The sequence below is a fragment of the Perca fluviatilis genome, chromosome 6 (assembly GCF_010015445.1).
Source record: "Perca fluviatilis chromosome 6, GENO_Pfluv_1.0, whole genome shotgun sequence".
Taxonomy (NCBI): Eukaryota; Metazoa; Chordata; class Actinopteri; order Perciformes; family Percidae; genus Perca; species Perca fluviatilis.
Window position 1 is genome coordinate 16,845,759 of NC_053117.1, and position 15,785 is coordinate 16,861,543.

Genomic DNA, 15,785 nt, shown 5'->3' on the forward strand with positions numbered 1-15,785 from the left:
TGAAAGAGACAGAGCCCACGTAGCGAAGGCTGGCGCGGCAGACGAAGACCCAAACTTGCTTGTCAGCCCGTGTGATCAGTCGCAGTAGAGAGACAAGGCAGAGGTGGCTGAGAGACGATAGAACACAGAATGGCATCGGCGTGCACTGCTAATGCATTCAGCCTGCCACCATATCCAACAACAAGGCAAAATATCACACAACTCACTTCACAAGATGTTCCTACAACAACAACATCAACGACAATAACAGACATATAAATGCACACACGCGCGCAGACACACATTCGCACACAGGCGTGCACACATGCATAAATAACCACACAGCATGTTAAAAACCAACCATGAGGAACAAGAATTTGAAAGCAAACAAACAAGTCAGAATGTAAGCAACTTGTCTGAGACTTTGTGGCAAAAAAATAAATGAAAAACGAAAAAAAAACACCTTTTTGTTTCATGAGAAAGGAGCTAAATTGCTGTGGTGCACCAGGCATTCAAATTTTCGAGTGAAAAAAGTAGATTTTAGCATAGCTGTGAACTATGTTAAGCCCAATTTTGAGCAATGGGCTAAAAATAGAGCGTGGTCAAACAGCAGTAGTGCTTTGGCAAGCGGGTCATCTCCGTGTGATACAGTGGCCTTCACTGTATAGCCACATATTGAGAGCAGAGGCACCCTGCCAAAGCATGTAGCTTCACAGCAGTAATTCAATATTTGTTTGTCTCTATTATTTCATTCTCCCCCTCTCTCCTTCTCCCTCTCTCCCTTGCTTATGGGGGTTAAGTAACAGTAAGCTTTATCAGATTACTAGGTCTGAGGTCTCCTTCAAACCTCTCTTTGCCATCTTGATTTTGTGCAGCTGTGCAGACTCTTTAATCATACGCTATCTTTTTTCACTCGCCCTCCCCTCCTCTCCTCTCCTCCCTTTTTCACTTCGTCCCTCCTCCCTTAACATATGTTAATTGGCTGCTTTCTGTGACAAATTACGAGCGCTCGCTTTGATGAGGTCGGGTTGTGATGGTGCTGGGAGTGGAGTATAGTGGAACTGCCAGACCCTCGCCGGTTCCCCCTTAACCACTCCAAAAAGGAGCGTGGCACCCAGCCGATGACTAATGAGAGGCTTGGACTGGGTCTGGCCCAGCTCTGGCCTTGGTGGGGCCACTCCCCTAAACAGAGGCTGATCTGTAGGTACCGTATGCCGCCACACACCCTCCACACTCCATACAACCTTTATCCTCATGCACCACCCCCCCCCCCCTCCCCACCACCACCACCAGCTCTCCTCTGGGAACTGTTAAGCACTCTGAGAGCAGTTCAGCTTACAGTACATGCTGAAAAAGATTCATCATCACATATACAAGGGTCTGATGACCCTTGTATATGTTATGTCATTTTAAATATTGGAGATGTTTTTAATATATATATATATATATATATATATATATATATATATATATATTTGTTTTTTTAACAAAGCGCAGGAGTAACATAAATTATATATGCAACCCATACAACTTGAGTCTCAAGTTTACATTGTGTGTGTGTGTGTTTGTGGTGAAGAGACAGTGCCTGGAAACATTATACCAGCCTTGTTTAAACAAACACTAACAGTGGAACAATCTCTGTTTAATGATGCGCAGCGTCAACAGGAAAACAACGCTCACCAATAATCAGCACAATCAGCTTGTGGTAACCAGAAAAAAAGAGGAGTGAACCTGACATCATCCTAGTAGAGTTTTTTTTTTTTTATCTTTTTAAGTGTTGGGTGGGGTGGTGGGGTGTCATATTCTGACTCTGTCTCCCTATAATCTGTTCTACTGCTTCTTTTGCTCTCTCTCTCTCTACCTCTGTCTCTCTTTTCTGTCTCTCTCTTTCTCTGTCACAATCCCTCTCTCTCCCTACGCTACGATCTAGGTTACTCGGTTTCCTAGCAGAGCACAGGGACCGGAGGAAGAAAAAAAAAAAAAAAAAAAAAACAGAAGGTCGAATCTATGAAGGACATCCTTGTTGAAGTGTGCAACCTTCTACTTCTCTGCAAATTATCCACACGCTGTGCATGGACTCCAAGCAGTGCTGTGGCTCTCACTTCAGCTCAGCAAGGCTGCGACCATGACACATAATGCTGTTGGAGTGTCACAACTACAGGGAGAGGCAGAGTTCTTTAGAGTGTTAACTGTAATTTTTAGTTCCCTTGCTTTTTAAAGGTTATTTCTTTACGTGTGGCCAGTGCAATGCCGAGTGAAGTGTCTTTTTTAATGATTTAATGTATACAAGTTGAGGCCCTCAGCACACTGAACTTCACAGTAGACAAGTAGAGATCACCAGCAGCTTCGGCATTTGCTTGTCACGGCCGAAACTTCAAAAATAATCACATCACATAATAGTTTCATTATGGCATCCACATTTGCTGATGAAGCGAGACAAGGAAAAGTAGTAAATTACACAACTTCCCTGTAGATCGTCCATACATGCTGACAACAGTTACAACAAACGGCCAAAAAAGGGAAATCATTTTATTTACCTCTTTCCATCAGCAAGTATGCACAAACAGATAATGACCCATAATCAAGCGTGCATTTCCATAACCACCAAGTTGATAGACACACACAGATAGATGCACACACACCTACATGCTGAAAAGGGCCAAGCTGGTGAAGAAAAAAGAAGTGCACCGGTACCTCGTGGTTGCATGAGGGTTAGCCATGTTAGCATTAGCCTGCGGCCCTTAATTGAGGCCAGGAGGGAGCATTTAATAATTGCTGTCAGAAGATCAAATTTAATTCTCCTCTCTTCACAGCCACCACTGCTGTAGGGTAGAGTGAAACAAATTGTCATCAGAGATTTCTAAATGAACAAAGCTTTTAATTAGGGTGATTAGAATGCTGTGGCAAAGAGAAAGAGTAGGGGATGGGGGTGTGATGAAATCATCAGCACATCGTCTTAACCATGATGTCTGGTGTTGATACAGTGTGGGCTGGAGGAGGAGCGGGGGCCACACGACTACTGGCAAGTTCGCCGTACTTGAACATAAGTAAGCATGGCCCGTGCAGCAACGAGCTCTTAGCCTCGCTTTCAGACCTCTGACACAAACACACACACACACACACACACACACTATCTGCCCTTTCCACCACCATGGAGAACATTGCTAACATCCTGAGACATTGTCATACTCGGCAGGGAACATAATTGGGTGAATATGTCAGTGCTTTTGTGTTCTTAGTGACATGACTCCCGGCTGTTCCTGTGGGGGCTGGGTTTTATACTGCAGTTTCACTGCATTGATTCATTGTTCATTACAGTGTTATTTTTTTTTATTTTTTTTGCCCTTGTTGTATGAACATACTAGAGAAGCAGGGAATGTGCACCTTGATGCGCACTTGTGTGATCATTCACGTACGCGCGTGTGTGTTCATTTTCTGTTCCCGTCCCTTCAGGGTCAGCAGTTGGTTACACCTGGGGCCTGTGGCACACGGGGCAACATGTGAATTGAGGCGGTGGTTTTCCACTCGCTGGAAAACATGACCTGTGGCAGAGCTTTGTAAATGACATTACAATGACTGGAAAGAGAGAGAGAGAGAGAGAGAGAGAGAGAGAGAGAGAGAGAGAGAGAGAGAGAGAGAGAGAGAGAGAGAGAGCGAGGAAGAAGTGAAACATTGTGGCGGTGTTGACAAAGTGAAACTTAAGTGAAGTTATTTGCGTTTAAACATCAGATGTGCGCATCACCACAATCTGCACCACTTCCATAATCAATACCTCATACTTTTTTACCCTCCTCGCCGACTGTACAACACTCCGTTTCCACCTTGTACTGTGTCACCTCTATTAAGTGGATTCTTTTTTTTTTTTTTTTTTTCTCTATCATCTTTTCTATCTCTACTTTATACTTGAATGCGTCCACTGCCCCTCCTTATGCTCATGCCATGGAAAGACTGAATGCGCTAAATGGTGATTCATTCCAGCCTTTCCGGGGCCTCTTCAAATTGTGGCTCGCCTATGCTTCTGCTTTTTCTTCTCTTCTCCTTTTTTTTCGGATACCATTTTTTTCCAGCTTGGCACAAGGGCATGTGTGTGGTAAGTTTGTCATTGCGGTCCTCTGAGTTTATTTGTTTATCACTCATGGCTGCCACTGTCACAACACAAAGCAGCTGACAATTGACAGGGAATGCCTTTTTAACCACAGCGGCTACTCTTCCTCCATATCCCCGCCCGTGTAGCTTCGCCCTGGCTTTCACGAGTGCCCTCTTGCTCGTCTGCCTTTGGCCCAGCAGCTGCAGCTTTACAGCCCTTGGCCTCCTTTCAAAGAGGGGAGTTGACACATTGTGTCAAGTTATTTTGTCCTTGGGGATGTCAGCAATGGGCTATGGAAAGACAGCTCTCACCTGTCTCCATAGTGGCTCTGAAGGATGGCTACCTGCCTCCATTGGGGCTCTGATGGCCCAAGGCCCCTGTTTGCTGGTGCTGAGTGAGACGTGCAGCTGCCCACACGAAGGGCAGGGCTGTGTACTCTTCTACTTCTGTTTCTACCCGCTAATCACTACCTTATACTATCACCCTACAGTTGTCAAAACTCTTTATTTTTATTAACAATAAATGTCTAAATCTAAAAATGCATAGCTAAATTAATCATATAGAATTTAACGGAACGGGTTTTACATTAGCAATAGGACATGAAATAGGCAATGCTTTTTTTCTGTAAAAAATAAACCTTTGGTAGAAAAAAGATAATTCTTTTTGGGCACACAACAAGGTACCACAGAGGCTAAGTGAGGGAATATACAAAAACTCAACTGTTGAACAACAAAATTTAATAAAGCTGTTGAATTGTTTGAATTCACAATCAAATATCAAATATACTTTATCTACATACAGTATACCTTTACATGGGAAGTAAATGGAGTCGCATAATCTTTCTTATATTAGTATATTTATTTCTTATGCATTTTAAAGATTCTTTGTCAATGAATACACTGTATTAGTTTTTGGAAAGATTCAGCGATGGCGCTCAATTAATTGGTAGCAAAAAGTATGAAAATACTTTTGTTAGCAAATAATTTTAATCTCATAAGTTCAATATCTTACATTTACTCAAAAGTTAATATATTTAAAATTAGGCAGAATATTTATTTACCTTTTATACTTTTCATTTTTCAACCCAGTTTCCCAGTCAGTTTTTCACAATATATTCTTTTGCCTTATTGAAAAAGTTTAGGTTTCTATGTTAAGTGTAATTTAATTATACATAGGCATGATTTATAAAGAGAAGCAATATGCTTTCTGAATATGAAATACTTTAGGCCTTAGAGATACCTAAATATCGTTTCTGCTTAATGTGGCCATATATGTATTGCTTCTGTTTATTTGCACTCATCATCTGCTGTTGCCGATTGTATTTTGACTCCCAATTTCTGCTTTCTGAACAGAATGATTCAGGGAAGGAAGCACCTTTGGCACCTTTGATTGTCTGTGCTTGCTGAAGTCACATCCTTCCGCTGAGCTGTCTATATGTGTGTGTGGGTTTGTGTGTGTGTGTGTTTGTGTGTGTGTGTGTGTGTGTGTGTGTGTGTTGTGTGTTGTGTGTGTGTGCTTCCTGTCTTTCTGTCCTCCAAGACCCCAGGGCAGAGCTTGTTGGATTGAAGGATAAGAAAGGAAGCTGTCAGCATCTCATTAGTATGAAAATCAATTAAGTTTAAAGTTGAAGTATAAAGTTTTAAGTTGAGAAATTGGTTGAACTGTTGTTGGCCATAAATTTAGAGCTCATCTTTATAACAATATAATTTGTTCCATAATGTCATTCACACTTATGAGTGCCTGACAGAGTGTATAAAACTTGTGCCAACCACAGACTGTTGGCTCACTTTCCTCCTCTTCAATAGACAGGTGTCTCAGTTCTAAGGCACATAGAAATTGAAAATAGAATACATGTAAAATCGACTCTGTCTCGCTAATGATCCAACTAAATCATGAGCTAATAGAGAGAGACAGGTGAAGACATATCCTCCAACACACATATAGGAACACACACACACACACACACACACACACACACACACACACACTACAGCCTCTCAAATTCAAGTTTAGCTAGAGCGCTCACTGGGAAAATAAAAAGAGATGAACACATTATAAGATGATCCACCACTATCACTCTAATCCCCAGATGTACATGTTGCTAATCTCCTTAGCCGCTAACATGTTAAATTAGCCCTAATATCTGCTGAGATTCGGAGCCATAGAGGCCCACCTACGCGTGGGCTACCGCCCAGGTTTAGGTCACTCTTCTCCCTCAAAAAAGATATAGACATTAGGGTGGGGGTGGTGGGGGCTGAGGGAAGTAGCAGTGATAGCCATTCGTCACCCTGCCTATCTCGCTCTGACAGATGGGGAGTGCAGCGTGCCACATAGAGGAGTCACTGCCTGTAATGACATTAGAGGCACAATGAGACCTGATACACATTTTTTCTGTTCCCATCCTGCCTGGCCATCGACTCGCTCCTTTGCTTGATCCTTCCCCTCTTCTCATTTCTGCTGGTACATCTCCATCCATCCTGACAGGAGATAAAGTGCTGTGTACCACTATTTCCAAATAAGGCACAAACACACATAAATGCGCTCACAAACACATCCACATTTATACCGGCACGCACATATATTGCTATATCAAAAACACAAAGGAGAAACCTCCAACAATCTACACATCTGAAGAAAAAAAAAAATGTGAATGTTCTCGAGGAAAAAAATGACAGAAATGCTCATGTAAAAATGGAGCACTGTGAGTGTGTACTGACATTCAGATTGTATTTGGAAAACCATATTAAAGCGCTTTTTTTCCTCCTCCTCTTCAAGGAAATGGGAGTTTATTTAAAAAAGAGAGAGCGTTTATTTAATGTACCATACACCTCCTAAAAGGTTTACTTACTGCAGTGTAATATGTTATTTCAAATCCTCACAACCACATTTCCTAGGAGGATAGGGGATACTGGCGTTATATATATATTTTTTTATTTTTTTTCAGGACACATGCTATTACCAAATGTGTAGCAGATGTACCATGAGCCGAGGCTATACTGTGGAGGTGGGGTTTCTTGGAAAAACATCGCCAATCCTGTCATGATAAATCACCTTCCCCAATTTGCTATAACATGTAGAATTAGGATTCTAGAAAATCGGCATCAGCAAAATTCTTCACATGCTGTGGACGTTTACAGGAGTGCCAGTTTCACTTGAACATTTCCTCACAATTCAATTCTCAAAACTTGTGTTCTTGGAACTAGGGTTCATGTTCATTGCTTCTACATTCTCTTAATTCACAAGTAAAACTCTACAGCTGTCTTTCAAAGTGACAAATTGGTCCCGATCATGAGTCAAGGTAAAGTTCCTCTTTTGTTGCCCCTTGATTCAAAGAAGTCGTCTTCAGTGTCTGTCCTCAATAACAAAGGCACATTAACAAGCACCCTACAGACCGTCTATTAGAATGTGAAAAAGCGCCATGTGCTGTATATTAGTTTTTAGTGACTAAACACTTGGGAGAGAGGCGACCTAGAATCAAGCCTTGTGGTGCACTGAGTGTATATGTTCTCATCGTCCTCTCAGCTCCACTTGTGAGACTCAGAGAGAGAGAGAGAATGCTCATTAGATCTATGTGCTGAATCGCTGCTCCCTCTCCATCTCTCCCATCCTCCCCAACCTTCATCCCCCTGTCTCTCGCTTTCTCTCTCTCTCTCTCTCTCTCTCTCTCTCTCTCTCTCTCTCTCTCTCTCTCTCCGTCCGTCTGCTTAACAGATGGGAGGGTCGTGGGTACAGCTTCCCCTCCCCCTGGAGAGGCCTGGTGCCTGTTCAAAAGATCCTTTTTTATGTTTTACTCCATTTCCCTCTCTTCTCCCAATTTCTCTGTTTTCCTCTCTCTACTCTACTTCTCTTTCACTGTCACCTCTCAAACTCATAGCACAGAGAGTTTGGACCCAGCGTATAAAACCAGCAGAGGAGCAACCGTTGCCATTCTGTCTGCTTGGTGCCAACATGCCCTCTGACCCTAGCAGTCGCTCGCTCCAGCCTCCTTATAGTTACCGGTCTAGTGTGAATGCAAGCGTGCCACTAGTCAGACTCCACAGAGGAGATAAAGAAACTCTTGTGTATTCTTCTTTTTTCCACAGCTCATTCCCTCTTCCCCTACGCCTTACTTTGGGATTAGCAAATTGGCTTAATGTGCACAAGCTTGTTAGTTCTTTCTTCTGTCTCGCTATGTGTGTCTTGTTTCTTTCTCACCCTATCTGCCCTCTCGAGGTGAGGTGTCAGTGTCAGTCCCCTGCGAAAAATTTCTCCTTGGGATTATTGCCCTGTGCCACTTGACCATGTTCACTAAGCAGTGCTTGTTTCTTGCATTTCCCTACATTTCGCCTTCTTGGCATCATGATGCTAAATTGGATTGAATAATTCAGTGGTAATCTGTTAATTTAACTGATGCTCTATCCACCACAAGGGAAGGAGAGGGAAGGCAGCCCGATGAGGAGGTGGGCATTCACATCTTATCCAGAAGCTGCTTGGCACTCATATGGGACGGGGGCGGGTGTGTGTGGGGGGGGTGGGGACGGAGGGAACTTGCCTCGTTGTGTAGGAGGAGGTAGAGGAGGCAAGAGTGAAGATAGGATGAAGAAGGAGGGGGTGGCTGAGGCGGGGAGGCGCCGACACGGGGCTAAGCGACAGCAGAGCCTCACCTCAGGGAGCGTTGGCTGGTGCTGGGAGCCAAAAGCAGGGATTAAATGTCCAGGACACGGGCTTAGTCTTAGCGTCAATGTTATGTAAGGCCTAAGGTGCTGCCCCAGCGGTTGTTGACATTGAGAGGTTCAGCTCTGCTCAGTGGGCTGTGGAAGGATCGAGGAGGAGGTGGAGGCCAGGAGGCAGGGATCACAGAGGTAACGCCTCTGAGTAGTGTTGAGCACAAAGACTGGGAGGGGAGGATGCTGTCAGCCTGTGATTGAAGTACGCCGGCTTGATTGATATCCTTGTCTGGCTGTCTTGTGCCAAGCGCCTTAGTGTTGGCTTGTAATCCTAGTTTGTCTGACAACATCCTTCTTTGTTTTCTTCCAGAGGGCAGCTCTTTGTTTTTCTGTCTATGGATGGGTGTGTTTGCGCAGAGCAATGCTAAAATGTTTTGGATAGCCTCTTCAGAGCTGCCACAGAGTTATTTTAGATTATTTAGTTATTATTATGATGGTGCAGTCCAGCTGTTGTCCCAACTGCCAAATGATGCGTTTTTTGTTTGTATCTCATTTCTTCCATAGGTGGGCGTATTCTAAACCATCAACTCAGGAAGTTTTTTTTGTCATGTATTTCATCATTGTTCATGTTGTATTGTCTCATTTTGTTTTCCTTTTTTGTGTGATGGAGGTTTTTGGCAGAGAATCTTACAGTATACACAATAACCAATGTGATGTTATTCCTTAAAAATGTAATATATTTACTAAATCTGTGTTATGCATATTGACTCCGAAGGCACACATCATCACAATAGTGTCAGCCCTAACTAAACTAAACACTAATGTCCCCGAGATTTTGAAAGAACCAAGGAGTTAGTACACAGCCTGTGTTTTCTGTTGCACATAAAAAGATCTACAGTTTTGTACTGTACTGCTACAGGCCTCCGTCTGTCACTACAAGAGACACAGTATCCCTGGATGTCCCTATTACGCACTTTCATTATCAATGTCCTACTCTCTAGCACAAAGAGGTCAAGTGCATCGCAATGTGCTGCGCTCACCTCAGGGGTTTAGAGCTTTCTTGTGCTTTCTCATGCATGTTACTCAATAAATACATGGATTCAGGTTAGGGGAAGATAACAAAAAAAAGAAAGAAGGGGAAAGGAATTGCAATACAATGTGCATGTATGTGTGCGGGAGTGTACATGTATGTGTGCGGGAGTGTGCAAAGGAGAGAATATGAGAGAGTGAGGAAAAGAGCAAGGGTGTGTGAGAGAAGAGAGAGTGATCGAGAGAGAGACTGAGACTGACATGTCTTTTGGTGAAGCGGTGTCGTCTTCCACATCAATGTATCATGCTTGTGCTGCCAGGTGCCGGAAATCTGGTTCAGAAAGGAGAGAAGAGAGAAGAAGGGGAAAGTAGAGAAAAAAGGCAGGGTAGATGGAGGATTATTTTTTTTATTTTTTTTTATGTGACGCCGCTGACAGCTCCCCTGCATTGCACTGAGCTTAAATAATGGGATGCTCATTTGCATAACGAGGGACGTTATCACCTCTACTGTCAAAAGAAAACACAACAACAGTTCTTCTGCTCCTCCCTGAGATAGATTGGGTTGGCCTACTTTAGCACTCTGGAGAGATGCACTGGAGCTCTGGTTTAGCCAAGCTCACACAAGAACACACACACACACACACACACACACACACCCATGCAGGCACACACGGACACACAGTCACTCACTTACGCAAACTTTTTGGAGCGCAGCTCTTTTCTTCGCACATGCTGTCCAGCTCATCTGCTGCCGGCCTCCACTCCTCGAACACGGGTACACACGCTAGCAAACGCACAAGTGCATTTATTCTGATGCTCTCATTGACATGCAATGTCTCCAGATGGATTAAGTTCATGTCGGAATTTTGTTTGATTTCTGTCTCTAAGAAACGTCCTTTCTCCGTGTTTCAAAAGATCACTCTTGGCACGTTTTGTTCTTTCCTTCTTCTTTTGTTTTTTGGGCTTTGTTTTGCCAGAATCTGGCAAGAGTGAGCTCGGTTTTACATCTGTATTCTATCCTGCGCCTCATGTCTGCCATTTTGGAGAAGAGCTGCAGATAGAGTAGAAAAAGCTGTGTGTGGCAGTTCCACTGTCAATACAGTGCAGTTCGTGGGAAGAAACAAAATGTATTTCTCAGTCTGGAGGTAATGTTACAGTGTTGGTGATTAGAGCGTTTAAGTTAGCGGCACTTCCAAAACACTGTCAAACTCTCTGTGAACGAAGCAAGATCCTGACAGCGCTGTCTCCTCTCATAGTCGGTGCCTGGGAAAAAAAATGCAAAAACTGATTTGCATGATATCGACAGTGAAAAACACAGCGGTTCTCACAACATTGTTGACAGATTCTTTGTCTTTCTTCACCCTCCCTTGTGGCTGCCATGATGCCACTTTTATTATTTTTTCTCTCAGTATTTTGCCATATTTCATTTCATTTAATGCTTATCCTCTCCTCTCCTCCCCCTCCCCGTTTCTTTCTTGCAGGTACGGATGCTGGAGTCTTTGAGTTGATTGGAACAAATAGAAAGCAGAAAAAAAGACAGATAAAGGAAGAGCAGAAGAGTGAAGAGAGAGCAGAAGAAAGAGGAGAGAAAAGAAAGCATAAAGTTCTTTAGAAAGAGGAGAGAAAGAAAGAGACGGGGACGATGGGGAGGAAAAAGATTCAGATCACGCGGATTATGGATGAACGCAACAGACAGGTAAGTCCCTGGGGGATGGGAGGATGGATGAGTATGAGGGTGGGGGAGAGGAGGGGTGGAGGGTGGAGGATGGAGGAAGGAGAAACACCCTACACCCCACATAGCCCTTAACAATGAACGTCTTCTGGGAGTCTGGGCAATATGTGAACTGGGCGGCAGTGTAAGCGGGGATAGCACAGTTATTGCTTTGGGTGGAAGAGTTCCATTGGGTTATAATGGCAGGTTTGTTTCCCCCTCAATCTAACACACCAGCGTGAGAGCACCAGGCGTTTTCCAAAAAGGGATTTGCATGAGAACATTTGTAATTCTCAAAAACTATTCTGCATATCACTGCCTGCTCTGAGGGCTGCAGCCTACACACAACTGTAGCACCCTTCACACACCCAACCTCTCACACCATGCCACCCAGTTTAGCTCACTGGCAGTGGAATATTACCAGGAAGAGGGTGGTAGCACCGGAGAGTCAGGGTGGGAGAAAACATAAACAAACAACCAAACAGAGATGGGATGGTCTATAGTGACGCGCTGAAGTGAGTCTGGGATATAAACACTGAAATTGTATTTTTATTGAGCTAAATCAGTAACAGTAGGACTGCTGTAGCTTTCCTCTATATATATATCTACATTTTTAAACCAGAGTCATTTGAAAAAAAAGAAATACTGGTCATATACCAAACCTTGTTTGCAACAATGGAATTCTTGCAAGACACTTTTTAACAACAGCTGGCATTACTTGAGAGAGAGAGAGAGAGAGAGAGAGAGAGAGAGAGAGAGAGAGAGACATAATAAATTGGGGACAGCGAGATTCAAGCAGACACTACAGTCTGTGGCAGGAAATAGATAGAGACAGAGCTCTCTCACTGCCCTCCAGGCCCACAATTGATCACTTCCTGTGGCACGACTGACCACTGACACTTTGTCAGCTTCCTGGCAGCCCAATTGGATCCATACGCTGCTAACGTGGCCCCTGGATCACAGGTCAAACACGCACGCAGGCACACACACCTTGTCTGAACACAGACCCACTTCATCGCTTTTGCCTCGTCTTTATCACCTGACATCCACAAGAATAGCCCACAACAGTTTCTCACAGTGTGCTTTATCAAACACATTCACTTGCAGCCAGAGTAAAGTGACATAAAAAGGCTCAAACAATCGATGCAGGAGTAATTGAAGCAGATTGCGACCCCTGTCATGACTGTTCTCAATGTCTGTGATTGAAAGTAAACAAGACAAATAGTGAGAGGGGAGTGAGGCTGTGAGCGTACCTGAGATAAAGAAGAAACTTCCGGTAATCATGATGTTACTTTCTGTGATACACAGCGTGCTCATCTCGAAAACAGGGTCCCGCACAAAAAGAAGAGACGTAAGAAAGATACATAAGAAGAAAAATTTAATAAACAGGACACCGACAGTGTGTGACAGTATGCACCAATGTGCTCTGCATACGGATTTATGTATGTGTTATTGAAAGAGAGACAGGCAGTCAAAGAGACAGAGACAAGAGCAAGGAGGAGGTCACAGAGTTTCAGATGAGGACTAAAGCTATCATGTTGCTGCAGCACCCACACTTCCTCCTTACTGTTATCTCAGCCCTTCTCTCTCATCCCACCTTAGACTGGGCACGCCAGTTGCACCAGGCACTCCGGCTCCTGCGGATAAGGAGGGAAAAAGGGAGGCAGGAAGGACACCTGAGGGGAATCGATGCCTGAGATATCCGGGCTTTACTTACAGAGAAAGGAAGAGGGAGGAAAGAACAGTCGAGGAGAGAGAAAGGGTTCAGGGAAAGGAAAATCAATATGTCACTGGATTTTGTTGTTTTGATCTCTGATATGATAGATTACTTTTTTAGTTGTTTGTTTTAGTCGAATCGAAATTCCTGCTGATATGATGTCATGCAGTCATGTGGAAAACACTGCGCGCACGCTGAGCATGCCATTCAGTGTCATTCAACCTGCGGCCTAAATGAATGACATCACCACATTTTATAGAGGCGGACATCACAAGACAGAGACAGATCCAGAAACTTAAATTTTCTTCTTAAAAGAAAAAAAAAAGAAAAGAAAAACGGAAGCTTTGGCTTTGCATATTTTCACTTCCTTTTTGAGGAAATGTCCCAGAGCCCATGCCAAATAAACACCAGAGGAATTTGTATAGCGTTGATTTCAACCTGACATTCTTCACATACTTCTACTGTTTTATGCTTACAGTTTAGCTCCTTTATAGAGCTCTTCTGTGGTCTTTGATGTTCAACAGATTTATATTGTTGTATGATTTGTAAAACATATAAAGTCTATAGTAATAGTTATTTTAAGTTTTATAAAATAGATTGTTTAAAAAAAAAGTTGTATAAAATAGAATATGGTACAATTCCAGTTTCACTCCAAAATAGCAATATTATAACATTAACCCTGAATTGTTACATGTCTACATACACACTACATGCAGTCCTCTTTGGAGAGGCATCACTCTGTGTGGCTGTCAACGCTACCTTGCCACCTACAGGGCCCACACTTGCCCTCCCTGCAGCAGCAGTATCATGGTGGGCACAGGGCCTGGCTCTCTCTGGGCGGCCACTTTGGGCTGCCACCCCCAGGCCCCGAAACACTTCCCCAGAGCAGGGGCAGAAGGGCCAGGCCTCCCTGGCGTTGACTGGCTGCCCGGAGCTCTGGACAGTGGGCAGCAGTGTGTTAGCCCTGGCTCCCAGCCCCCCGACCACTCAGACCCTCTCCCAGCCTCGGGCACATGAAAGAGCCCCCTGTGCCATAAACTCATGGGCTGCACACAGAGAGCAGACTCTCTTGCCCCAGCTAGCACACACATACACCCACAGATAGGTGCACACACACCTACAAGATGCATGCACAGGTGAGTGTGTGTGTGTGTGTGTGTGTGTGTGTGTGTGTGTGTGTGTGTGTGTGTGTGAGCGCACACACACTGGCATAGACTTGAGACTTAGCAGATTATACACTCAGGCACATACTTAGATAGTGTATTTGGTTTCTTGTTAATACAGCATAGACAAATGCACGCTTGTAAACACATGTACACATCTAAAACGCATCTATCTCTCTGGAGTCGGGCTTGGGGATCGACTAATTTGCTGCAATTGGCTCTAATTAGTGTTACCTCTCCAGCCAGTACATTCAGTGGGCTTAATTTAGGATGACTTGTTTGTGCAAAATTGTGTGTGTGTGTGTGTGTGTGTGTGTGTGTGTGTGTGGGTGTGTTTGTGTGGGACATGTGGTTTCCAAGGGGGAAGGGACCCAGGGCCAAAGGTTAAACATGGATAAGGTCATGAGTGACAGGAAGTAAAACAACAGGATCTCCCAGCTCCCACAAACAATAGTCACACTAACACATACTTGGCTGGAAGAGATAAAAAAATACATGTTTTTTAATGTCTTCCTGCATATGCCGCTTCTCTTCTTTCTCACCATGTTAAATGCAGTGCTGCAGCTAAAATAGGGGGTCTTTTTGTTTCTACGAAAATGCATTCTTCTCTCCAATCAACAGCACTGGGGTGAGAAAATGTGCGAGTGAAATTAACAGCAGGAAAATAATGAGGCCCACAGGGTAGCTCCTCACCCCTGCACCCCTCCTCTAATTCCCTGTTTCCCACCTTCTACCATCTTCTTCTTTTACTACAGCGAGTGGCACTCCTCTATGTCATTCAGCGCATGGAGACCTCACCTGAAAAGGGCTCACTAAGCTCTTTCCTTCTCTCTGCTGTATTTTTTATTCTCTTTTGCCTTCTCAACATATGCCCTGATTTCTTTCTCATTCACATGTTCTTCACATGGTTCATTTTGCTCTCTCACCTCACCTCTCTACTTTTCACTCACTAGAATGTCTTGATGGTTTGTCTAGCTTCTCCTCGTTTCATTGACTTTGTCCGCTATAGTGCTCATCATGTTATGTTTTTCAAAATAAAAGTGTTTATATGTCAGGGTGTATTTTGAATATTACAAAATGGTGACATTTTATGAATGATCCCAATTCAAAAATACGAGTAAAAATCTGCAGACTGGCCATTAACAATGTGTTGCTTTTTTTCTCTGGCTTTTTAAAAAATTACTCCGAGGGACTGGCTCATAATCTGCAGCTCATTTACATCTTCTCTTCATATTTCTCTTTCCTTTTTACTACTAGAAGCTAATTCTGAGCTGTGCTTGTCATAAGAAGACTTCATTTAATACAAACTGGGGTTAATAGGGTCCTCCTGCAGCAGAAATCACTAAAACAATTAGACGTGTAGGGACCTACAATCTGTTTGAAAATCAGCTTAATTCATTTGGCTCGTGTTTTTTCGTGAAAATTGGTGGAAAGTGAAAACGATGTGCCTTAA

General features: G+C 43.5%; 1 protein-coding gene across 11 annotated transcripts in view; it reads left to right on the forward strand.

Annotated features, from left to right (window-relative positions):
• The window catches only part of mef2cb (myocyte enhancer factor 2cb), a 70,374-nt gene that overhangs the window by 20,944 nt on the left and 33,645 nt on the right, over nt 1–15,785 (forward strand). For all 11 annotated transcript variants that reach the window (XM_039802676.1, XM_039802674.1, XM_039802678.1 and 8 more), the window contains one exon: nt 11,223–11,437. In XM_039802676.1, coding sequence (XP_039658610.1) covers nt 11,384–11,437 — 54 coding nt within the window. In that variant the 5' untranslated portion in view covers nt 11,223–11,383. The remainder of the gene's footprint in view (nt 1–11,222; nt 11,438–15,785) is intronic.